Below are 26952 nucleotides of genomic sequence, written 5' to 3' on the forward strand. Positions count from 1 at the left end.
CCCATATTTTATTCCAACCTTTCCTCCAACAAGGAACCTTCCTCCTTAATTCACTGCTCCAATCTACAGATAAAGGAAAACCAATAAATATTGTTTTTGATAAACACACTGAGGTCTGAATATCCAAATATTGTTTTTGATAAACGCACTGTCTGCTTGATTTTGTTTATTTCCTGAGCCAGCGCAGTGGCAACAATTTACACATTGCGACCAGTTAGCAGGGTCCGCAGCTGCACCTCTGATATCTGACGGTTTGCTTGCTCCATGGGCGGTGGTTTACATTCTGCAATGTTCATATTGTTACAGTGAGTCTGTGTTTGTATTCCCGCACCGACATGAGTTGATTCTCTCCATCTGAACTGAACATATTCCATCTCAACCTGAAACAGATTGAGGAATAAAGGGGACATAAACATATTGTACAACTATGTAAATATCAAGATACTAGGATTAATATTTCAAACGCCACGGAGACATAGAGTCTTTATTCCATGAGGCTTTAACACAAAGGCTCACCCGATCCTGTCCAGATTCCGATGGGACAGTATGAGGCGGTAAAGAGTGGGAACAGATAGGTCTGTGAAGGAGTTCGATCCTAGGTTTAGTTCCGTCAAGGCGCAGTTTGCACTGAGAGCTGAGGCGAGATCTTCGGTGCAAGAATCAGTGAGGCCGGCACCATCCAGCCTGCGGATCAGAGAAAGGAAGCAACTGGTCACACTATGCTTGACAGTGGTCTTGGGACAGATGTACCGCGGATCGTAGTTCGCTGGACCTCTGCTGATGGCCCATGCCCCTCCTCCCGGCTCCTGCTTCTCCGCTGTGGAAACTGACACTGTCATTAAATATCGAATTAAAAATACCACGCACTTGCAAACAGTTCAATACATCTGACTCGCATTAACTACATGGAGGAGTGGCGCTGTCCGTTCTTAAAGACTCTCTTGGTGGACTTGTCATGCTAAATCTGCGTTTACTTAGTGGGCAGGTTACGCAGTCTGCAAAATACTAATGGAAGAAAATCAGGTTAATGGGCCAGAAATGCTGAAGTCCAGTTAGAAGATCTGCCCCAATATTTAGTGTCAGATATCCAGTGAGTATACACAAAATCTTTCTCAGAGTTTAGTACTAACCGCAGTTTCTGTACTTTACAGTCTGGGTTCCTTAAAGCCCCAAGCATCAGTTTCAATCCGGAATCGCCCAGGTCATTAAAACCTAGGTCCAGCTCAGTCAGTGAGCGGTTTGCATTCAGAGCAGAGGCGAGACTCTCAGCACAAGAAGGTTTCAGTCCATTATTATAGAGCCTGAAGATCAGTGAAATACAAAAGAGAGCGCACTCAAAAATATAATAGATACCAATGTTATAGGAGTTTCCCGCATTTCCAAACACATCACAATTAGCAATACCGCGGCAGTAAAATTGGGAATAACACATTCAATTTACATTGAATAATGTGTATTGCTGATAATGACTGATGCACATGCTAATCCTCAGCATTTACAGTGCATTCAGAAAGTATTCAGACCCCTTCACTTTTTCCGTTTTACAGTTTTTCCTGTTACGTTACAGCCTTATTTTAAAATGGATTAAGTTCATTTATTTAATCACCAATCCACACACAATACCCCAGATTGAAGAAGCGTAAACAGGTGTTTAGACATTTTTGGAAAGTAATTAAAAAGATGTAACTGAAATATCACATTTACATAAGTATTCAGACCCTTTGCTATGAGCTTATGTTCATCCTGTTTCCATTGATTATCCTTGAAATGTTTCTACAACTGGACTGGAGACCACCTGTGGTAAATTGATTGGACATGATTTAGAAAGGTACACATCTGTTTATACAAGGTCCCACAGATGACTGCATGTCAGAGCAAAAACCAAGCCATGAAGATGAAGGAATTGTCCTTAAACCTCCAAGACAAGGTTGTGTCGAGACACAGATCTGGGGAAACGTATAAAATAATTTCTGCAGCATTGCAGGTCCCGAAGAGCACAATGGCCTCCGTCATTCTTAAATGGAAGCACTTTGGAACGACCAGGACTCTTCAGAGAGCTGGCCGCCTGGCCAAACTGAGCAATCGGGGGAGACGGGTCTTGGTCAGAGAGGTGACCAAGAACCTGATGGCCACTCTGACAGAGCTTCAGAGTTCCTCTGTGGAGATGGGAGAACCTTCCAGAAGGACAACTATATCTGCAGCACTCCGCCAATCAGGCCTTTATGGTAGAGTGGCCAGATGGAAGCCACTCCTCAGTAAAAGCCGCATGACAGCCCGCTTGGACCTAAAGGACTCTCAGACCATGAGAAACAAGATTCTCTGGTCTGATGAAACCAAGATTTAACTCTTTGGCCTGAATGCCAAGCAGCACCGCTCATCACCTGGCCAATACCATACCTCCTGTGAAGCACGGTGGTGGAAGCATCATGCTGTGGGGATGTTTTTCAGCGGCAGGAACTGGAAGACTAGTCAGGATCGCGGGAAATATAAACGGAGCAAAGTACAGAGAGATCCTTGATGAAAACCTGCTCCAGAGCGTTCTGGACCTCAGACTGGGGCAGAGGTTCACCTTCCAACAGGACAATGACCCTAAACACACAGCCAAGACAACGCAGGAGTGGCTTTGTGACAAGTCTGTGAATGTCCTTGACTGGCCCAGCCAGAGCCCGGACTTGAACCCGATCGAGCATCTCTGGAGGGACATGAAAATAGCTATGCATCGACGCTCCCCATCCAACCTGACAGAGCTTGAGAGGATCTGCAGAGAAGAATGGGAAAAATTACCCCAAATACAGGTTTGTAGAGTCATACCCAAGACTTGAGGCTGTAATCGCTGCCAAAGGTGCCGCAACAAAATACTGAGTAAAGGGTCTGAATATCTACGTAAATGTGATATTTCAATTATTTCTTTTTAATTACTTTGCAAAAAATTCTAAATACCTGTTTTTGCTTTTTTAATTATGGGATATTGTGTAGATTGATGATTTTAAAAATGAATTTAATCCATTTTAAAATAAGGCTGTAACGTAGTAAAATGTGGAAAAAGTGAAGGGGTCTGAATACTTTCTGAATGCACTGTATATTGTAGGAACGCCAATAATGCATTCAGTGATTCAAACCTCAACCTCCTGCTTTAAACACCATGCACACACACGGATACTGCGTAACTTCATCCGTGCGCACTGCAAAGGTCAGCCACATTTCCCCGCCAAGTCACCATCCTGGAGCTTGTATAGCCGCGCTTGCTACCATAAAAGCCCCATCACTCTGTTAGTGCCTTCTCCCTTGATTGGCCTGTTAAACCACAGTAAAACTCCCCTAGTCAAGCGGTTCCCCAGAAATGGATGCGGTATGCAGTGGGTTCCGCGATTACCTGCGTTCATTCTGTTTTTGAACCCAGTCTCCGCACTGCCACAAAACATCCACACTGCCAACATTTTACTACTTCAAAAGTACACTTTTACCCGACTGTTGCCACACTGTAGATCAACGGATAAAATTAATCCAGAAAGTTGCCAGAGGGACATGAGCCAAAAGCGGGCAGGTGGGACTTGTGTAGATGGAACATGTTGGTCGGTGTGGGCAAGTTGGGCCTGTTTGCACGCTCTATCACTCAATGAAAAATGCTGCCAAAATTCAACAGGTCAGACAGCATCTGTAGTAAGAACTGGGATTTCAAGTTAAAAAGCTCTTTATCACAATGTGAGCCTTCTCTTGCCCCGCCCCATTCATAAGTTCCTATTTCCGCAATGATGAATGATGTTCATCTTCAAACTGTTTCACTTTCCACTGTCCCTGCCTAATTGATATGTTAGTTGGGAAGTCATGTTGTAGTTGTATAAGACGTTGGTGAAACCACATTTAGAGTATTGTGTTGTGGTCTGGGCACCATGTTATAGGAAAGATATTGTCAAGCTTGAAAGGGTTCAGAGAACATTTACGAGGATGTTGCCAGGACTGGAGGTTGTGAGCTATAGGGAGAGGTTGAGAAGGCTGGGTCTGTATTCCTTGGAGCACAGGAGGATGAGGGGCGATCTAATAGAGGTGTATAAAATTATGAGAGGAATAGATCGGGTAGATGCACAGAATCTCTTGCCCAGAGTAGGGGAATCTAGGACCATAAGTCCAAGTTAAAGGGGAAAATAATTAAAAGTAATCTATGGGGTAACTTTTTCACACAAAGGGTGGTGGGTGTATGGAACAAGCTGCCAGAGGAGGTAGTTGAGGCTGGGACTATCTCAACGTTTAAGAAACAGACAGGTACATGGATAGGACAAATTTGGAGAGATATGGACCAAGCACAGGCAGGTAGGACTAGTGTAGCTGGGACATGTTGGCCGGTATGGGCAAGTTGGGCTGAAGGGCTGGTTTCCACGCTGTATCACTCTATAACTTGATTTTTCCAATATTTTCCTATTTATATTTCAGATTTGCAATATCTTAGTTTAGTTCAAAGATAGCGTAGAAACGGGCCCTACAGCCTATTAAGTCCACGCCAATCGTTGCTCACCAGTTCATACTAGTTCTCTGTTATCCCACTTTCCCATCCACTCCCCACACACTCGGGGTAATTTACAGAGGGCCAATTAACCTACAAACACGCACGTCATTAGATTCTGGAGGGAAAGCACAGCACCCAAAGTAAATCCACGGGGTCACAGGGAGAGCGTGCAAAATTCAAAGAGTCAGCATCTGAGAGCAGGATCAAATCCGGGTCTCTGTTAAACAAAATTAACATTTATGGTTGAAACCACTTTGTCAGAAGGATCCGGGACCTGAAACGTTAACTTTGTTATTATCGCCTCAGATACTGCCTGGCCTTTTGTATTTTTTGATCTTTTTCATTCCCTTCTCCGAACACAAGTTGATTGAACGCAGCTGCTTTGAGCAAACTTTAGTTCCTCCGGAGTGAGAAGGTGACAGGAGGCACACAGAGCCTTTGGCAAAGGCGTTCAATTTGGGCTCGGTATCAGCGAGTGGTCGGAGAGTGATGAAGAGAGAAATGCCCCGATGGCTTACAGTCTGGCACATACCGTAGTCTCTGCATTTTACAGTCGGGGTTCCTCAGAGCCGCAGACACCACCTTCACTCCAGAATCTCCCAGTTTATTGTTCCCCAACCTAAACAGAAGCAGAGTGAGAATCTGATTGAAACCCCCAGCCCGGACAGAACTCTCCCACTCGGACATGTCAGAAAACACTTGATAATATTTATAATCTCGTGTCGGAAGGAACTGCAGATGCTGGTTTAAACCAGACCAAAAAGCTGGAGCAACTCAGCGGAACGGGCAGCGTCTCTGGAGAGAAGGAATGGGTGACGTTTCGGGTCGAGACCCTTCTTCAGACTGATTATTCCCTGCTTATTCACAGAATGTCACTCGTGTATTAAATGAACGATATTTATTAAATAAAGACCAAGATTGTTCAGCCTTGAAACGTCCTCATTCACACTCATTGACGACCGATTAGAATTATTGTCCTAGAGCTCATGCAATCATCCTAGAACCATTGCACTTCTATTCCTGTGTAAATCCCGGGTGTTTAGTTTAGTTTAGAGATACAGTGCGGAAACAGGCCCTTGGCACGCCATCTCCGCACCAACCAGCGATCCCCGTAGAATAACACTATCCAACACACACTAGGGACAATTTACAATTTTACTGAGCCAATTAGCCTACAAACCTGTACGTCTTTGGAGTGTGGGAGGAAACCGAAGATCTCTGAGAAAACCCACGCAGGTCACGGGGAGAACGTACAAACACCATACAGACAGCACCTGTGGCCGGGATCGAACTTGGGTCTCTGGCACTGTAAGGCAGCAACTCTACCATTGTGCCACCATGTTGTGGGAATTAAACCATTTCCCCAGGGTGAACTGATGCTTTCATGCCGTACTCTTCATGCCCGGTGCATCACATTCACCCGTGCCATACTTTGGGTGAATCATTTTGGAAAAAGGCGTCAGCTGTTGCTGTTAAACATTCCCGCGGGGTTTAAAGGACTCCTAGTGTAATTTTCCGGCTTCAAATTCTAAATTTCCCAGAGTCCTGAGATTTGTGAGTATCTGTCTGGTTCAGCAGATACTCTGGGTGTGAGCAGTCCATCTGAATAGGCCAGTTTTCGCATGTTCCCTGGCCGAGCGGTTCCTCATATACAGGGGACAGCGACAGGGAATGCAGTCCTGTTTACCCGGCTGCTCGGGAAGGCACGGAGTGTTTATCTGCTCCCTGGATGAACTCCCTTGCTCAGTCATTTCCTGCAAGCTTTGGGGCTCTGCACAATTGGTTGGCGGTCTGGTTCTTAATCTGAGAACGTTGGGTCCAGAGGTGGGGAGCTGATGGTGGGTGGGTGGGTGAGTTGGGCTGCGTGATGGGCTGGATCATCACTGACTGGAGGTATCGTCCGACACTTGTGGAGTGCTGAGCTCGTCCACTGCCAGTTGACTGCCAGTCGCAGTCCGGTTACTGTCATTCGACCTACCTCCTCGGACAGAAAGTGGGATGATTTGACACACAGATAATGCCGGCCATACTGCAGTAACGGTGATAAGAAGCCTAGCCCATGGAAAGACCAGAGGCAGTGAGAAACACAGATATTAAAATGTTTATAAAAGAACTCTATGGCCTTTATTATCTTATCGGGAGCAGTTTTGGTCGCTGCAGTCATTGGGGAGATACTGGACGGTCCTCTGGTTATTGGGAACTGCTGAGTTGAATCGGTTTTGCTACAGTTTAGTTTAGTTTAGTTTAGAGAGACAGTGCGGAAACAGGCCCTTCGGCCCACCGAGTCTGCGCCGACGAGCGATCCCGCACACTAACACAATCCTGCACACGCTGGGGAATATTTATAATTATACCAAGCTAATTAACCTACAAAGCTTTACGTCTTTGATGTGTGGGAGGAAACCGGATCAACCAGAGAAAACCCATGCAGGTCACGGGGATAACGTGCAAACTTCTTACATACTGCACCCGTAATCAGGATCAAACTCGGGTCTCTAGCACTGCTGCACCACCTTGCCACTACAGTCAGACCATAAATGAATTAATTAAATTTGTTTCTTTTGAGGCAATACAAAGTGGGCAAGTTTACAATTTTGTGTCAAAACCAATAAAACTTACCCCAAATCCTTGCAACGGTGCAGGCCGCGTTCCAGCCGCTGGAGACCTTCACAGTGAATATCACAGCTGCGGAGATCCATGTGTTTTATTGTATCACAGAGACCAATGATATGAGACAGCATCTCGCAGTCAATTGGCGTCAGTCTCAGTCCACGAAATGAAAGTGTCCCCATTGATCCCAGCGTGGCCTGAGCCAGGGCACTATTCTGAGACTCAAACAGGTAGTGGAATGTGTTCAAGAGACTCCTTTTACCAGCTTCACTTCCTGTGTTTCCAGTCTGACGCATCACAACCTCCATAGTCCAGTTAATCACTCGGCATGTTGTTTCCTGGGGAAATGGACCCAGAAATTCCTCCAGTCCCCCAGCGGACCCCGGAGAGGAGAGACCAGCGACAAAATGGAGAAATGCCTCAAACCTTCCATCTGTCGTGCTGCAGAGTTCAGTCAGGAAATTCACCATATCCCCGGAATCTGGAGTGAGGAATTGTGCGAGAGCTGCTACAAACTCTTGGATGCTGAGGTGTGGGAAGGTGTACACCACACTCTGGGCAGTACACTCCCTCTGCAAGAGTTTCATCAAGAACTGGGAAGGCTGCAGATTGTACTTGATCAAATCTCCATCTGTGAAAACTATGATCTTCTCCGACACTCCTGTGAAGGCCATCTGACCAACCCTAAGTAACACGTCACGGAGGCTCTCAGTCTCACAACTGTGTGTTCTTAGAATATTGCAAATGTAGTAGGAATATAGTTGGGTGATGGTCTTGGGAATTTGCTGTTGGTCCCGGTCTCCTTGTGTGAAGAAGGGGCCCAGTGCCAGGCTGAGGATGCAGCAGTAGGAGGGGTTGTAGCTCATGGCGTACAGGATCTCGTTCCCCTTCACGTGTTTGAAAACAGCTGCTGCCACCCTCTGATCTTCAAAAAGCCTGTTGAAATACTCCTTCCGTTCGCCATCACCTAATCCCAGTATTTCTATCCACACATTGATCTCTGCCTTTTCCAATAAATGTATTGCAGTGGGGCGGGTGGTCACTAGCACTGAACACCCTGCGAGCAACTTGTGTTGGATTAAACTGAACACAATCTCAGATACCTCGCAAGAGAATTCAGGATTTGTGCACATGTGCTGAGGTTCTGTGGCTTCCTGACTGCGAGCAAAACTAACTGTGTCCTTGAATTCATCCAAACCATCGAATATAAATAGCAACCACTCTGGGTTTTCCCACAGCTTTTCCAGAATATTACTCAAGTAGGGATACTGATACAGAATCATTTCCGCCAAGCTTAACCTACAGTTAATAAGGTTTAAATCCCGAAAGTTGAATCGGAAGACAAACTGGAACTGTTGGAATATTTTCCCTGTGGCCCAGTGATAAACAATCTTTTGTACCATTGTTGTTTTGCCGACCCCTGGGACACCGGCCATTGCAGATGAAATCCCAGGTTTGTATTGATTCTGGAAAAAGCTGCTTTGGAACAATTGGTCAATCTGGATTTTCTTTGATATTCCAGGGAGACGTTTCTCTCTCCAGTCGTCATGGTCCCGGCTTCCTGCCAGCATCTCATGTCCCACCAGTCTCCGATCTCGAACAGTGGTAATGACTGTGAGCTCAGCATATTTATCAATCAGCTGGAAAACCTTGACCTTCCCATTTCTCAGGACAATGCTGACGTTGAGCTTCTCCGTCTGCACCCGGAGTGTTTCCCTGTGTTTCTGCTGAACATCTTTATTTGACAAAATGATACACACCCTGAGGCATAATTTGACAATCTCTGCAATCACATTTCATGCTTTCCCTGCTATCTTAACTGAACATATCTTTTACACTGTTTTCACACCCGTGGTGGAGTCGATTCCAGAACACAAATTAAATGTATATTGTCCCAAATTCGGGCGGCTGTGTAATGAAGCAGGCACGTTCTGTTCACCCTATCCTCGAATGCATGTGAACACATGTGCTTTGGAATTGTTCATACATCATCCTCGCCCACCCACATCCTCGCTAGTGCATACGTCCCCTTGCTTGACATCACTACACTCCGCTAATTGAGCCCCTGGTTGCCTTGTCCTCTGTTTTTTTTTCCATGGACTCACTCAGGATGTCACTCCCACCCCCTCCAATACTCAGTTGCCGGATATCATTTCCGTGATCATTGCCAGGAGTGTTTCAGGCAGACAGTCAGTATCTCTGCTGCGCTCATTACACCAGGTGACCGGCGGATGTGAATTGAATGGACTTTGCTGTTTAGACGCTGAATCGGTTACCTGGAGTTTCACCTGCTTTTCCATACAATAGGAAATTGTTGCGATTACTATGCGTCAGAACCTGTAGTCACCTGAACGCAGGTAAATAGAGCAGGTGGTATGCAGGAAATTATACGGATGCGTGGGAGTACAAGGGCTTACTGACAGATGAAGAGGGATGATTTCACTGACTAGTAACATCGATTGGAAATGACTAGTAACAGAAGGCAGGTAGTTGGTCATATTTTGGAGTTGAAATCTGCCCTGCTCCACTCTCCTCCATTCACAATCTACTTTTGCCATTGAAAAACTGTTCTATTCCTTACCTTGCAGCACCCAGCGAATCTCGGATGAACCTCCGGCTATTTTCAAACGGGGATGTGGCGTGAAACCTGTCAAATTATTTCTCATTAATGAAAATGTCCACGTATGTTTTTGTATAATATGCAATGATTGAATCTAAAACTGAAATCAATTTCTGAAATTAGCTCACCTAGTTCCACTATTTCTTTGAGTATTTTGATCAACATTGGGTCCTTGTTCTGTATTTGCACAAAGGTTTCCCACATCACTCTCCGGGCCCGGGAACCTTTCTCCATCACCAGGTTCAGGAGAAGTTTGGAACTGTCTGTCCGGTCTCCCTTACCAACGAGCTCAGTAACTTTCTGCGGAGTAACAGTGGATATATCTAAGACTGACAGATTCGCACAGACCATGAGAAGGATACGGCGTTCTCTACGAAGGGATCCCGCTGTGGTTCTGGGCCTGGTTATCACTCAGTGCGCAGGGTGCTAATCTTGTCTGAGCATGGCTTGTGGGAGCAGAGAACAGTGAAGTACATTCACTTGTTCCTGCAACGTTGGAATATTTCAAACTCACCCAGTGCGCTGGCACTCACCTGATGCTCCCGTTCGCTGAGCTGGCTCTGGGTGGTTAAGGCCAAGCTGACTCCATGCACCCCTCTTTCTATTGCCTTTTCCAGCTGGTTTCGGTAAATGGTCGTCAACTGCAACAATGTGAAATCATCCCAGTTGGCCAAGACCTCAGAAACGGCAGCTCTTTCTGTGAAAGGAAATGAAGAAACCTAAACACAACACGGACCTCCAAATTGGCTCAAGCATTCGCTCGGGTATCAAGCAACAAACCTCTGTGCGCCATATCGTGAAGCCCAAGCTGACAACCGCAAGCAGCACATTGTCCTGTTTCAGTGATCCACAGCCTATGATCTTCACAAAGCCTCATTAAATATATCCATCGCGACTTGTCATAAAGTCATCGAGCCACACACCACAAAAACCGGCCCTTCGGCACAACTTGTCCATGTCGACTAAGATGCCTTATTTAAGTTTGTTCCATTAGGGACATATCCCTTGAAACCATCCCTATCCATGTACTTGATCTGCAGAGCACCCCTTCCAGCCTCTCTACGATCACCTTCTTTGTCACCCAGCTGTCACTATCTTCATGTGTAGGAAGGAACCGCAGATTCCGAGGATAGACACAAAATGCTGGAGTAACTCAGTGGGTCAGGCGGCATCTCAGGAGCAAAGGAATAGATGATGTTTCGCGTCAAGAGCCTTCTTCAGACTGAAGAAGAGTCTTGACCGGAAACGTCACCTATTCCTTTACGTGTTGCGTGACCTGCTGATTTACTCCAGCATTTTGTGTCTATCTGTCACCAGCTTCACCTGGAACCACCGAGGTCAGCACCTGGCATGCAGCGGACCAAGGCTGCTGGTCTCTTGTTAGCCACTTTGCTGCTTGAAAGTTGAATTAACATCATGGTATATATACAAGTGAAAGGCGAGGAGAAGCAAACGTGACTGTGGTATGTAACAAACCCGGTTCCCTGCTGTTCCTGAGGAACAAAATCCTCCCATCTGACTTAATCTTTCCTACGCGTGACTTAAGAGCCATCAATTATTCCTAAAGTAGCAACTGAAGTGGACAGAGTGGCAAAGATTCACAGGAGGCCAGAGAGAGTCACTGGATGGTAAGAGATTGGTTTCAGCTATGAGCTGAGGCTGGATAGACAAAGTTTCATGTTCTTGAAAAGGTGGAGACTGAGGGGGACAGAAGTTTACAAAATCATGAATAACATTGTTCTGGTAGATGTGAGAAACTACCAACATCCCGCTCCCAGCTTAGCAGAGGTCTGAGATACGGTAGGATGATTAGAGGACAAGGATAAATACGATGCAACAATTAGTTGGGAACTTGATTAAACTACATGAGGCCCGTTGGAGACAGATAGTCTCAGATGTTGAGGAAAGAACTCTACAAGCACTGGAATTGACAATGCGTAGAACATTCCGGGCAAAGTGCTGGCAAATGGGATGAGTGTCGACAGGTGTTTGAAAAGTGCAGGTCATACCAAAGCTCCTGGTTCTGTGTTATCTGACTTGACAACTTTCACAATATTCTCAAAGTGGAGTGTGAACAGCCAGAAGTGGTTGTGTGCGAATTGCCATTTGATGCCACATGTTAATGACGGTAGGAATAGGAAGGACAGATGAATGCGTGGCTGAGGAGCTGGTGCAGGGAACAGTGGTTCCGAAACTTGGACTATTGGGATCTTTCCTGGGGCAGAGCTGTCCTTTAGAAGAGAGGAGGATTGTACAAGAATTGGAGGTGGACCACAATCATTGCAGGGAAGTTCGCTAGTGCTACTCGGGAGGATTGAAATTCGAGTGGCGGTGGAGGGGGAAGATGACAACCAGTGTATTATGATCGCATATGGAAGAGTGTTGGGAGAGTCTCGGTGAACGCCAGTAAGATCAAAGGAAGAAAGGGCAGGGAGAAGTTGAGCAATATGGTGATGCTGATAGGCTGGTGTGTTCATTTTTTTAAAAAGCACAGTGAAAAAAACAAATAAACACAGCCTGAACAACTCCTCACCATCAATACAACTTGGTTGAGGGAGAGGGAGAAGGAGAGGAAGAGAGAGAGGGGGGAGAGAGAGAGAGAGGGGAGGGAGAGAGAGAGGGGAGGGAGAGAGGTCCCCAGTGGAGGTCTCTCTACAAGGGTGTCCTCCCCCTTTACATCGGGGACCTGGGGTGGAGAGTGTTGCACAGAGCCGTTGTGTGTAATAAATTTTTGAGTCAGTTCACGGACTAGCCGGCCGCCTGTATTTTCTGCGGCGAGGAAGAGTCCGTGTTCCACGTGTACATGGAGTGTGTGAGGTTGCTGCCCCTGTATCAGTATCTGAAGGGGTTGCTCCTCAAGTTTTGGCTGCATTTCAGTCCTACGATCCTGGTGTTTGGGCTCGGGGCTGGGAGTGGGAAGGGCCGGTCAGGAGGGTGGGATTTCCCTGTCGGTTTGCTCTTGGGCCTTGCCAGAGTGGGCTGCCTCCCCCTCTTCCGGGCCTACGTCCGTGCGCGCGTGTCCCTAGAGAGGGAACACGCGGAGACCACGGGGACTCGGGAGGCCTTCCGTGAACGCTGGTCACCGCGGGGGGTTGAGAGCATTGTAAATAATGAAGGCAATGTTGTATTATAATGATTACCTGATGTTTTGTAATCTCTGATTGTGGTTTTGATCTGTTGTATCATGTGATTGTGCTGAATAAAGAAAAAAAGAAAAAAAAGGGGAGGGAGAGAGAGAGGGGAGGGAGAGGGGGAGAGGGAGAGAGAGGGGGTAAGGGAGGGGGAGGTGAGGGAGAGAGAAGGAGAGAGGGGGTGAGGGATGGAGAGAGGGAAAAAGAGACGGAGAGAGAGAGGGTCGGGGAGAGAGGGAGACGGAGAGAGAGAGAGAGAGAAACAGAGAGGGAGAGAGAATGAGGAGAGAGAGGGAGGGGGGAGAGAGAGGGGGAGGGGGAGAGAGAGGGGGAGGGGGAGAGAGAGGGGGAGGAGGTGGGAGAGAGGAAGGGGGAGAGAGAGAGATGGGGAGAGAGGGGGAAGAGGGAGAGAGAGAGGAGAGGGAGAGAGGGGGAGGGGAGGGAGAGAGAGCAAAAGAGAGGGGGTTGGGGAGAGAGAGGAAGAGAGAGAGGGGAGGGGAGAGGGGAGGAGGGGAGGAGAGAGAGGGGGATGGGGGGAGAGGGGGAGGGGGGAGAGAGGGAGAGGAGCCCTTCGGCCCAACTCGCCCACACCGGCCAACAACGTCCCAGCCACACACGTCCCACCTGCCAGCGCTTGGCCCATATCCCTCCAAACCTGCCCTATCCATGTACCTGTCTAATTGTTTCTTAAACAATGGGATAGACCCAGCCTCAACGATCTAGTCTGGCAGCTTGTTCCATACACCCACCACCCTCTGTGTGAAAAAGTTACCCCTCAGATTCATATTAAATCTTTTCCCTTTCACCTTGAACCTTTGTCCTCTGGTCCTCAATTCCCCTACTCTGGGCAAAAGACTATGCAACTACCCGATCTATTCCTCTCATGATCTTATACACCTCTGTGAGACCACCCCTTATCCTCCTGTGCTCCATGGAATGGAGACCCAGCATACTCAACCTCTGCCTATAGCTCACACCCTCTAGTCCTGGCAACATCCTCATAAATCTTTTCTGAACCCTTTCAAGCTTGACAAAATCTTTCCTATAGTTAGAGTGAAGGGCAGGGCAGGGAAACGTACGGAAACTTGGCTGATTGAGAAATTGGGGCATTGGTCAAGCATGACAAGGACACAGGGGTTGGGAAAAGGCAGCTCCGGTCAAGTGCATCCCTGGAGGAATTTCAAGAACTAAGGAGTAAACTAAAACAGGAAATCAGAAGGGCTCAAAGGGGCCAGGAGATAGCTCTGGCAGACAGCATTAAGGACAATCTCAAGACATTTTATAAATAAATAAATACATAAGGGGAATCAAAGCAGTCACCTCTCTCATGCTGATCAGAAGGACCAGAAAATGTTTTTGGCGAGTCGGATTAAAGAAAATACCAAGGTTTTTACGCACAGATTACCAACGAGAAGGTAAGCAAGACTATATGATAATCAAATGAAGATAGTACCGCTCGTGGATTTAAGTGGGAATTGATGTTTGGCGTCAGAGGATGTAGGCACAATATGAAATAAATACTTTGCATCTGTACTCACCAAGGAGAAGGACAGTGAGATCAGTGTGGAGAAATATTAATATGCTACGGCAATTTGAGGACAAGAAGGAGGTGGAGTTATGGCCCTTGAAGAGCTCCAAGGAGGATGATTCCCTAAGGCCTGATGAGATATATCCAAGGTTATTGTGAGAGGCAGGAGAGGAAATTTCAGGGAATTTGACGATGATCTTTGTATCTTCGTTAGCCACGGGCGAGGGTCTGATGGGCTATATTCTGAGGGTCTGATTAGCTAATATTGGTCCTTTGTTTAACAAGAGAAGTAGAGATAATCCAGAAATGTACAGGCAGTGGCTGGAAAGATATTGGGTGGATTCTTCGGGATAGAATTTAATCTAATTTGCAGGAGAATGGGCTAATTCCGACAGTCAGCAGGGCTCTATCCACGGCAGGTATTGTCTTGCAAACATGTTTGAGTTTTTTTAGCGAGATAACAAAGGTGATTGATAAGGGTAGGTCAGGATGGTGTCTATGTATATTTTAGTTAGGCATTAGTTAAAGACCCTCATTCCATCTCTCGAGAGATGCTGCCTGTCCCGCTGAGTTACTCCAGCTTTTTGTGTCAATGTATGGTATCCATGGTGACTTGCCCTTTGGATTGAGAACAGAGAGTTGTGGTTGAATGCTGTTATTCTGGCTCGAGGTCCGTGACCAATGCATCCATGCTGTGATACATATAAATGATTTGGAAGTTAATGGAGATGGCATGATTAGGACCTTTGCAGATGGCACTAAAATCCTGGGTGTTGTGGACCTTTCTATGGAGAGGGAGATGGTCAAAATATGGAGCAGAATATAGATCAACTGTAGAAATGGGCAGACGGTTTAATACAAGCAAGTGTGAGGAGTTTTGGGAGGTCAAATGTAAAGGGGAAGAGCCTTAACAGCATTGACATAATGTACAGAAAGATCATAGGGTACAAGTTCATGGCAAAGCAAGTGATAAAGAGGGCTTGCCTTCATCGCTTGGACCTTTGAGTATAAAAGACAGGAAGTCATGTTGCTACTTTACAGGAATTTGGTTAACTCACATTTGGAGTATTTCGTGAAATTCTGATCGGCCCATTACAGGAAGGATGTGAAGGTTCCAGAGAGGCACAGATGACATTTACCAGAATGTTCCTCAGATTCCAGGCTATTTGCCTTGAGGAAAGGTTGGACAGATTTTTGGGGGGAGAATGTTGGAGGCTGTGAACTCTATATGGGATTATAACATGATGAGATTAGTCAAAGCCCCTTCCCCATGGTAGAAATGTCAAATAAAAATAGATTTAAGGTGAGAGGGGTAAAGTTTAAAGGAAATGTGCTGCGCATCTTTTATTTACAGTAATGGGTGCCTAGAATGCTCTGCCAGGGGTGCTGACTGACACATTAGAGGGATTTGGGGGGCTTTTGGAGGGACACGTGGATATGCAATGAAGGGATATGGATCACGTGTAGATTAGCTATACTTGGCATCATGATTGGCAAGGATATTCCTTTCTAAAGGCACCTTCTTTCTAAAGGCACATCCCTTTATTCTGAGGCTATGGCCTCTGGTCCTAGACTCTCCCACTAGGCAGCACAGTGATGGAGTTGGTGCCTTACAGCGCCAGAGACCCAGGATCGATCCTGACTACAGGTCATGTCTGTGCAGTTTGTGTGTTCGCCCTGTGGGTTTTCTCTGGGATCTCCGGTTTCCTCCCACACTCTACAGACGTAATTGGCTTGGTATAATTGTAAATTGTAGGATAGTGTTAGCGGCAGGGATTGCTGGTCGTGCAGACTCGGTGGGCCAAAGGGCCCAGACTCGGTGGGCCAAAGGGCCCAGACTCGGTGGGCCAAAGGGCCTGTTCGGTGGGCCAAAGGGCCCAGACTCGGTGGGCCAAAGGGCCTGTTCGGTGGGCCAAAGGGCCCAGACTCGGTGGGCCAAAGGGCCTGTTTCCACACTGTATCTCTAAACTCAACTAAAAAACTAAACTCGTGGAAAAATTCTCTCCACATCCACTCTATCCAGACCTTTTTGTTAAGTTTGTTGTTTCAATGAGAACACCCTCCTCATCCCTTTGCCCATCCACATGTCATTTCCTTGTAAATGAACACTCTCAGCAATTTCGCTATCACAATTGACGTGCACTAAAATGTCTAACCTACTAACCTGTGTCACGGAGAATGGATGGAGGGTTGTTCATTGGTATATTTTGGAGAATAACAGGTAGTTCAATGGGAGCTGTAGCCATGGACTGATGGTCCTCCCTTGGAGTTCGGCTCTGAGCATGTCCACTGGAACTGTCTCTTGCTGACCTACCCACTTCTATCGGGGTGGGGTCACGATTCCGATATCCTTCAGTGGGACGGGTCCTTGTGGACTGACCATGTGGCCCAGCTGAGAAACTTCCCATTTGAACAGGTTTAGCTGAACTTGCCCCCATTTTAGTTTATTTGCAATCTGTAAAATACAAACTAGTTTAATATACGGCGATGCAACAGGGAGTAAAAACATAGGCGTTAAGCCGGTGCAATGGACTATTAATTACTAAACTCTGACACGAGTCGCTGAGTGGCTACATTCCACAGTGATTATTACTGCAATAAAGTCATTCCACTTGAAGGTTCCAGGGCAAAGGGACTTATCTTCAACAGTGAAATTGGGGATCAAAGTGCAAATGATCAACATAATCTCAGAGTGACAAGGAAACACTTAAAGCAATGGTGCAGATTAGTGAGAACATACTGAGGGTAAACCAGATGTAATTGTCACAACTTTTGGGGCTAATCCCTATAGGATCACAGTGCCAGATTCTCTTGGATCCAACATCTTCCCATCTCCACTCCTTTCCGCGTTCCGCAGAGACAATTCCCTCCGCAACCCCCTGTTTAACTCATCCCTTCCCACCCAAACCACCCCCTCCCCAGGTGCTTCCCACTGCAACCGCAGGAGATGCAACACCTGTCCCGATTAAGGGATTGCACGTAAGGTCAAAGTGCATGACGTACGGGAGTCGCTCAAGCCGCCTGGAGGACATGGCAGCTTACAGCATGCATTACCAATACATGCAACAGGTACATTCTTACCTTTAAAAAGCCACCAAAAGGCCAATTTTTGTGCTGTAAAAAATGAGGAAGAAGCTGGAGGATCTGGCGAAGGAAGAGGAACCGGGAGAAGGGGAAACACGGCCGGGAAGGGAGGCAGGAGAACCAGACCGAGAAGCAGAGGGCCACCGACCGGCGGGAGAAGAAGAGGAGGAGGAGGAGGAGGAGGAGGAAAGGACGGGGTTGAGCGAGCTGGGAGAGGAGCAGCAGGAAGAACCCGAGCCGCGTATGTGTTGTTATGTTTGTGTGCCATTGTATGTTCGTTTCTTAGTACCTGAACTGATGTGCAGCACTTGGGTCAACGTGGGTTGTTTTTAAATGTGCTATACAAATAAAATTGACTTGACTTGGACGGTCTGCAGGGGCTGAAACAGCGAGCGTTGGAGGTCGGCGACCCGCAGGGGCCTGAGGGCGAAGGGCCCAGAGAGCCATGCTCGACGGCCTTGGAGGAGGAGGCGGTAGAAGACAAGGAGCGGAGTGTCGAGCCCGAAGAGGAGCTGGGGAGTGGCCGATCGGTAGCGGAGGCCGAGCAGCAGCGAGAGCTGGGCCGGGCGCGGGGAGCCGAGGCAATAGGTGGAGGACCAGGCCACGGCTCTGCTCCGTGGCCCCAGCCTCGAGGTGTTGAGCGCCGGCCAAGTGGAAGCGGAGCCCGGCTGACGGCGAGCGGGGAGAAGGGCTGGAAAGCCAGCAGGAACGGCGAGGGGCCGAAGAGCCACAGGAAGCGAGGTGCGGAGCAGGGACGCCGAGCCTGGAGGAGCGAGGAGCGCAGGAACGGGGAGAGGTGTTGGGACACTCGGAGCGCCAGGAGGAAGCCGGAGATGCGCTGATGGGAGAAGGCCAACACCCTATCATTAGGACTGGTGAACTGTTCCACAACAGAAGTCGTTCCAAACATACAATAGAAGAAAAAGACGAAGCAAAGAGCTTCGCACTGAAAGCCCTAGTGAGTATAAGAAAATAACTGCAGATGCTGGTACAAATCGATTTATTCACAAAATGCTGGAGTAACTCAGCAGGTCAGGCAGCATCTCGGGAGAGAAGGAATGGGTGACGTTTCGGGTCTGAAGAGGGGTCTCGACCCGAAACGTCACCCATTCCTTCTCTCCCGAGATGCTGCCTGAACTGCTGAGTTACTCCAGCATTTTGTGAATAAGCCCTAGTGGCTCTCCAGGAGGCGTTGCTGGCAACAGTACGGGTCAGGGGCCGTGACCTCGCCTTCCCTGCAATCATATCATATCATATATATACAGCCGGAAACAGGCCTTTTCGGCCCTCCAAGTCCGTGCCGCCCAGTGATCCTCGCACATTAACACTATCCTACACCCACTAGGGACAATTTTCACATTTACCCAGCCAATTAACCTACATACCTGTACGTCTTTGGAGTGTGGGAGGAAACCGAAGATCTCGGAGAAAACCCACGCAGGTCACGGGGAGAACGTACAAACTCCTTACAGTGCAGCACCCGTAGTTAGGATCGAACCTGAGTCTCCGGCGCTGCATTCGCTGTAAAGCAGCAACTCTACCGCTGCGCTACCGTGCCGCCCATACCTCCTAATACAATCCCCCTATACCTTCTCCCACGACTGCCCAGGGACCCCAACATTCCTTTCAGGAGGTTCACTTGCACCTCCTCCAACCTCATTCAAAATTCAAGATAGCTTTATTTGTCATCCAAAAAAGTTTTTTGGACGAAATTCAGTCACCCACAGTCCAACAATAAAAGCACTAAAATAAAGCATCTAATGTATCCACTGTTTTAGGTGTGGACTCCAATAAATCGTCAAGACAGATATATATCTTTTAAGAATAAGGGGTAGGCCATTTAGAACGGAGATGAGGAAGAACTTTTTCAGTCAGAGAGTGGTGAAGGTGTGGAATTCTCTGCCTCAGAAGGCAGTGGAGGCCAGTTCGTTGGATGCTTTCAAGAGAGAGCTGGATAGAGCTCTTAAGGATAGCGGACTGAGGGGGTATGGGGAGAAGGCAGGAACGGGGTACTGATTGAGAGTGATCAGCCATGATCGCATTGAATGGTGGTGCTGGCTCGAAGGGCTGAATGGCCTACTCCTGCACCTATTGTCTATATCGTCAAGATCGCAGACTGAGTGATCATTTTTTTTTTTTTTTTTTGGGGGTTGGATGTACAGCTGTGGTTTTTGTCTCCCGGATCTACTCCCGTTAATTTTTATTGTTAGATCCTTTTTTTTTTTAACCCTCTTACTCTCTCTTCCCAAGTTTATAGTTTTATATTTTTATTTTTACTTTCTCTCTTCAAAAATTTAAAAATTGAAGCTATGTAAGAACTTTGTAACAAATGTGTTTTTTTTTAAAATTTCGATTTGTACATATGCTTTTCAAAAAAAAAAATCAAAAAAAACAAACAAAAAAAAGACTGAGTGATCATTTTGCTGAACACCTTTGCTCAGTTCCCCTTCGCCTACGTGATCTCCCGGTTGCCAAAAACTTTAACTCCCCTTTGCATTCTCTAACTGACCTTTCTGTCCTAGGCCTCCTCCACTGTTAGAGTGGGACCAAAGGCAAATTGGAGGAACAGCACCTCATATTTTGGTTTGGCAGCTTCCAACCAAGCGGTATGAATATTGATTTCTCTAACTTCAAATAACCCTTGCAACTCCTCTCTCCCCGTCCCTCCCCCATCTAGTCGTTGTACTAGTTTCACTGCCATCCTGCTGAGTTTCACTGTTTGTATGCACTCGTTATCACCTTCCCCACAGTCAGCAATGGACCATTGTGGGCTCCACCTTTCCTTGATCATCCTTGCTAGCTTTGATTTGTACTTTTGCATACCTCTCATTCATTTGTTCTATGTACTTTTTCATATTTCTCGTTTCCCTTTCCCCTGACTCTGTATGAACAGTCTCGACTGGAATCGTCATCTGTTCCTTTTCTCCAGAGATGCTGCCTGTCCCTGTGAGTTACTGCAACTTTTTGTGTCTGCCTTCCGAGTAGAGCACTGTCCAATACAATTGGAAACATCCTACCCTTGCCACACGCTACTTGAAGCCCCAAAACATACCAGTGTCCGACTCCCCGGGTCCCGTCCTTCCCCGGGTCAGGCACCGAGATCTCTCTACTGGGCGTTAAGGTCGTTGATCTCCACAATGCTCGACCCCCACCCACCGACGAATCCACGACATCACTGATGGGGGATATGCGCCGCTTCTTATCTCAGCTGCAGACTCACCGGCCGATCCCAAGCCCACAGCCCCTGCTGCTCAAGCCGACTTTCTCAGGTCATCCCGAAGATTCCTTCAGGCCGACGGCAGGATCACACCCGCAGGATCAGGCCCGGCCGCTGCCGCGCTCCGCTCCGCTCGTCCCACACACCCGCCTGGGATTCCTCTCGCCCTCCACCTCAACAATCGTCCTGTGAAACCGAAACCGAAACCGAAAGTAAATTCTTCGGCGAGATCCGGGGCGTCGACGGGGAAAGGTGAGTGGTGAGAGGGAGCGACAAAGTTCACACTGAGCTGCGGCTCCACACGGTCTCACCTGAAGCTTCCCTCTCTCCCTGTGAACCCCGGCCCCGGGTCGCATCAAGACCGTCTCTCGGCAACATGACCCATAAGAATGAGGCCATGAATATCAGACTCCCATAGTCTCTGCTTTCAACGCCATTATCCCAACGAAGCTCATCTCCAAATTCGGGGAACTTGGAGTCAGTACCAAAGATACTAGAGGAACAAGGTGAACCACTCCATTGAAATCGCCTATACTGAAGTGTAGTACGCAAAGGAGCGGAACGGCCGCCATTTTAGTAGGCAAAAACCGGCCGTTCGCTACGCCTCTCGCAGGGTTATCGGTGTTGTGGGGCAACATTATATGTGATGATGCCATTAAAATGCAGAAAATATCTCGATTGTGAGATGTAACTTTAGTGCTTCACAATCACGATGCCAGAGACAAAGTCGTGGTAACAAGAAATATTTATTTACGAGTCTGCAGAGCCCGGTGCCTCTCCAAATCGAGACACACCGAGACACAGACAGTGTCTTCTTTTTATATAATATTATTTCTTTGAATTTCCCTCCCCTTCGTTGGATCCCCCTCCCCTTCGGGCTCCTTCCAGTCAGAGCGCTGAGGTGCACAATCTTCTGTACCGCCCAGGGTAACTCCCAGATCATACATCGCATGTAAATGGCAATTAGCAGTTTCAGGATCAGGGGGTATTTGCAATATTCATTTACCTCATTAAGCAAGCGCAGTAGCTATCTACATGACTCATTTTAACCCTTTCCTGCCGCGTAGACACCTTCTTAAGATTGTGGCTGATTGTGCAGCTTATCTCTGTCCACAATCATTCTCTCAGTGTCTTAACAAAGGCAGTGTTAAATTTTTATCATCCTGTCTCTGGGTTTAATCATCCTGTCTCTCACAAACCCTCAGCCCCCCCCCCCCCCCCCCCTCCATTCCTTCAGGTATTAATCATCCTGTCTCTGGTGGTTTAATCATCCTGTCTCACATCTATCAACTCACATTTTTTTGTTATTTTTATTTTTTAATGTTTTCCCCCTGCTTAATTTCTCTGATTTTATTCTTTCTTACTGTTTCTGCCCATTTCCCTCCAATCCTTCCTCCCCAGCCCCTTCTTTTGTACAGTTTCCCTTGTATTGCTCAAACGCACACTCTGCACAAATGTATTATATATATATATATATATATGCATATATATATGCATATATATATGAATGTGTGTATGTGTGAGAGAGGCAAGATAGAGATAAATAGATGTCAAAGTTCCTTCTCATTGTTCAGAAACAACTTTGATTTAAAGCAACGCTCCATTTCTCTCTTCATCGTATTTTTCACATCATGTACATAAACCATAAAGGCAATCCAACCTTTATGGTTTATGTATATGCATATACACACATATATATGTCTCTAGTTTCTTTCTTGTGATTTCCTCTAATTATTTGTTTAGCAACATTTTCCTTTCAACCCCTCCCCCTCTCCCTCCCTCTCTCCCTATCATGATGACTATTCTCTCACATACATTTCATTAGGGCCTACACATTCGCAATCAGTGACATCAAAGCTATTTCCAGAAATCCTAATATTGTGAATAAAATATCTGAAAACATGTCAAGATATTTTTTCATTCTATATTAGTGTAATAAAATGTAATGCATACATACCTACACTGATGCAGAAGTACACTGATGAATAATGTACATTACTACCATCGTTTATTTTTGAATTTAACATAATTGAGGGGGTCAGTACAATATAGTGCTAACCCTCACTTTTGTGAAAAATGAGTTACATGCTTTAACACGATCCTTACCCATTACGCTACAACCTGTAAAAATTTCATATTTAAATTCAACCGATAAGTTGATCAAATAACATCAGCACCTTGTTTTTTTTGTGATTTATGGATTTTTCAAATGTGAATACCTCATAACGACACATTTGTGGGTAAGCAGTGTATTGCACCAACCCCTTCAATTTTAAATCATTCAAAATGAACTTCATAAACAAGGATAACACTTTTTATTTCTGTCCTTCATGGTAAGATTTACATCATTTTGTGTGCAATATATACAGGGTTGCACTGTTGCGCATATCAGCTAACCAGTGAAAAGATAAGGTCTTGATTTATACCAGCTCTTTACCTTCCCCCCCTTGTCTGAAGAAGGATCCCAACCTGAAACATCACTCGTCCTTTTTCTCCAGAGATGCTGCCTGATGCGGTGATTTACTCCAACACTGTGTTTCTTTGAATTGGATTCATGCTTCTGTACCACGTCAGGCAGCATTGGTCTTTTTTGTGGCTAAGGTTTTTAACTAATCAATTCTCCAATTGAAATTTTCTTGGCTCTAAGTATAAAGTATAAAGTCTTTTCAACAATCAAGTTCTATTGTTTGCAAATGCCTAATCTCTGCTTCCATGACTTTAAAAAATAAAACAAACAGAGATACTGCTCGCAGAGGTCACATTAAAATTAACAGAGAAAGCAAAGAAGAACAGTTCATTAAATATGATCAATTGGCCTGATACAGCCAGAGTGGATCTCTAGTGCAAATATTCAATCAGGTACATCCAAATTTTAAAGTTCACGAAGCAGCAACTCTTCAAGAAATAGTCATAAATGTCAACTATCAACTTATCAAGAAGTTGAACAAAAATAATTGTTTGCAAACATTTTATATACGAAGAAATCGCAGAGAGTTTTGAACACTGCCCAGTCTAGCACACTGAATCAGCCTACTAAAATGGTGCTGAAATGTACCCATGACCTAATACGGTTTTTAGTCACAAAATGCTGGAGTAACTCAGCAGGTCAGGCAGCATCTCAGGAGAGAAGGAATGGGTGATGTTTCGGGTCGAGACCCTTCTTCAGACTGAGTCTTGACCCGAAACGTCACCCATTTCTTCTCCTCTAAGATGCTGCATGACCTGCCAAGTTACTTCAGCATTTTGTGAATAAATACCTTCGATTTGTACCAGCATCTGCAGTTATTTTCTTATAATACGATTTTTAGAGTCGAGTGGTCTATCTTGCTCCTCTAGTATCTTTGGGCAGTACTTTCATCTGCAACTGGATTCCATGACCCACAGACCACAGTCAGTGAGGATCGGTAAATCCTCTCCCACGATTATTTTCAATATTGGTGCCCCACAAGGATGCGATTTCAACCCCTTACCATACTCCTTATACTCGCGACAGTGGAGCCAAATATCAATCCACCTCAATCTAGAAGTTGGCAGACAACAACAGAGTAGTGGGCCGGATATCGAATAATGATGAGACGGAGTACAGCAAGGAGATTGAGAGCCTTGAATCTTGGTGCCAAGACAACATCCTCTCCCTCAATGTCAACACGACCAATGAGATAGTGATTGACTTCAGGAAGTTCTTAGGTAGAGAGAGAGAGGGTAGACACAGAGAGAAGGAGAGAGTTTGGGAGAGTGGTACAAAAAGAGAGGGAATAAAATGAAAGGAACAGGACTAACTGGAGACACAAGAGGCAGAGCAAAGAACAAACAGCTGATGCAACGTTGGGGCGATCACAGAATGAATGGAGCTTCGGTGATTTCGATGACAAATTCTGACCATCGTGTTTTGCATCTTTGTGCTTGATGCAAATGATCAGATGTCCCTGCCGTGCTTATACAAAGTATACTTGTATCAGCGTGCACTGTTGTGGTCAGGAAAAGCTCTCTTTGATTCGTGTTCATGTTTGTGGGACTGTGTCTGTCCTGCTGCAATAAACAGCAAGAGGCTGGATCACTGACCACGGGCTAGGGAGCACAAATCATGATTATGTTTGTAAGGCCGATGGGGAATCAGTTGAGAATGGATTATTGTGAAATCGCACAACCGACTGGGCGTGGGTTTCATTGGGCATGCAGTTAAGACGCGCATGAGAAATGCTGGGGAAGAAGGTAAAGGTGCATGTATTGTGACCATTGCTCTCAATACCCAGCGGATTTCAAGGGCTACTTTCGTACATTATAAAACCGGTGACTGAATACACGCTAGAGTTGCTGATGGTTTACAGGCATCGGGAAGGTTTGTATCAGCGGGTGTGTGTCGATATTCCTCACTATGCGCGAGACTGAACCAACATCATTGAATATAAACAACATTTACCGTGAAAGTATCCTCAAATTGTCAGTGATCTTCATACTCTACACTGGGTGATGGAGTGTAGGAGGAAACAGAATATCCCGGAGAAAGCCCAAGCACTCACGGGGAGAATGCACAAACTGCATACAGACAGTACCCGTAGTCAGGATCCAACCCGGGTTTAGAAGCCCAACTCTACAGCTCCCCCACCATGCCGCATCCTCAGAAAGTAGAAGTAATTGGACGACTTCACCTGTTGGGTACACACCGCCTCGCCATATTAACAACAGAGTAACGAGGGAGCTCATCACACTCTTCAACTGTTCTCTGAAGTTGGTATGAACCACTCCGTAATTACAGGCGCTGTGCAGTAGCTGAAACGTTGGAACACAACACCCGTTCTGTCTGCAAAATAATGCCAGATGGACGTCTCCTGGCAGCGTCTCTGAAACCTTTTCCCCTTGCGAAACCCTTGAAATAATTTTCATGTCTCAGGGAACCCCTACATAAACATTATATATCTTTATTAATCTTTCTGTTTCATAAACGTAAAGTTCATAAGGCAAACATAATATATTTTTCTGATAACTGGTTTAAGTAAAAAATAACTTACGTTTTTCTCAAAATTATTGACAATGCAAAAAAACCTGAAATCAAACTGCTTGTTCAAGAGATCTCATGTTGTTGTTCGTCCTTCGGGTTCGAAGATGACCATGATTTCACTTTCAATCTTATTATTTCGACCGCTGATTGGGATCCCCGCCAGCGTATTGCCTTCTTAGTCATCTTCTGTTGCTCTTTAAAAGAGTCCCAATCCTCTGGCTTCCCACTCTTCTTTGCTTTGGTGTACTTATGCTATTTTATTTTTATGCTGTCCTTGACTTCCCTTGTCAGCCACGGGTGCCTCTTACTCCCCTTGGAATCTTTCCTCCTCTTTGGGATAAATTGATCCTGCAGCTTCTGCATTATTCCCAGGAATACCTGCCATTGCTGTTCCACCGTCTTCCCTGCTAGGGCCTCCTTCCAGTCAATTCTGGCCAGCTCCTGCCTCATGCCTCTGTAATCCCCTTTGCTATACTGTAATACTAACACTTCCGATTTTCCCTTCTCCCTCTCAATTTGTAGAGTAAAACTTATCATATTGTGATCACTGCATCCTAATGGCTCTTTTACCTCGAGTCCCCTTATCAGATCAGGTTCATTACACAACACGTGTAACACAACAGCAAGATATAGTCGAGACGGCTGGGGATAGGTCAGGATGCAGTGGATGGTCAGAAGTGTCCTACGTATCTCACTCTGCCCTGTTTGCGCTCCACGACGCTTTGCTGGGATTGTCTTTCTGCCTGTTGAACCTTCTGGTGGTTTCCTCCGCGCAATCCGCCGAACCCAGGCTTCACATGTTATGTCGTCAAGCCCTAAGCCGCAGGATCCAACGACTTGCCGACTGTACTTGTGACATGCGTTCCAAGAGACCTCATAAGGACGTTTTCATTCACACAAAAAAATCAACCATATCTGTAAACTCCAAAAATAAACATAAATAACCAACATCATATTTATGTTTATTTTTTGAGTTTACAGATATGGTTGATTTTTTTGTGACTCTTCTGACTGAAGATCTTAACCCGAAACGTCACCCATTCCTTCTCTCCAGAGATGCTGCCTGACCCGCTGAGTTACTCCAGCATTTTGTGCTACCCTCGATTTGTACCAGCATCTGCAGTTATTTTCCGACACAAGACCTGAGTGGTTGTCGCCTAGCAGTGACACGGTGAAGAGCAGAAAGACAGATTGTCTCCGGCTCTGCATCTCCGGGTCTCGCTGTTTCTCTACGGCCCGCAAACACAACGCTGCCATCCTGT

General features: G+C 46.2%; 1 protein-coding gene across 5 annotated transcripts; it reads right to left on the minus strand.

Moving 5' to 3' along the window:
• Window positions 1-157: 157 nt before the first annotated feature.
• On the minus strand, window positions 158-21274 carry LOC144608716 (NACHT, LRR and PYD domains-containing protein 3-like). 5 transcript variants are annotated; one of them, XM_078426742.1, is made up of 12 exons: window positions 21003-21274; window positions 20695-20877; window positions 17472-17504; window positions 16555-16845; window positions 10265-10428; window positions 9860-10031; window positions 9693-9758; window positions 7121-8846; window positions 5034-5120; window positions 1131-1301; window positions 517-684; window positions 158-380 (listed from the first exon to the last, which is right to left on the minus strand). In XM_078426742.1, the coding sequence occupies exons 4-12, from the start codon at window positions 16826-16828 to the stop codon at window positions 293-295; spliced, it is 2916 nt and encodes a 971-aa protein (XP_078282868.1). In that variant the 5' UTR covers window positions 16829-16845; window positions 17472-17504; window positions 20695-20877; window positions 21003-21274; the 3' UTR covers window positions 158-292. The 5 variants fall into 5 exon arrangements, with proteins under 5 accessions (XP_078282868.1, XP_078282866.1, XP_078282870.1 ...); XM_078426740.1 differs by lacking the exon at window positions 17472-17504; XM_078426744.1 differs by lacking the exons at window positions 20695-20877; window positions 21003-21274 and adding an exon at window positions 20527-20643.
• Window positions 21275-26952: the final 5678 nt, after the last annotated feature.

This window comes from Rhinoraja longicauda, chromosome 32 (assembly GCF_053455715.1).
Source record: "Rhinoraja longicauda isolate Sanriku21f chromosome 32, sRhiLon1.1, whole genome shotgun sequence".
Classification (NCBI taxonomy): Eukaryota; Metazoa; Chordata; class Chondrichthyes; order Rajiformes; family Arhynchobatidae; genus Rhinoraja; species Rhinoraja longicauda.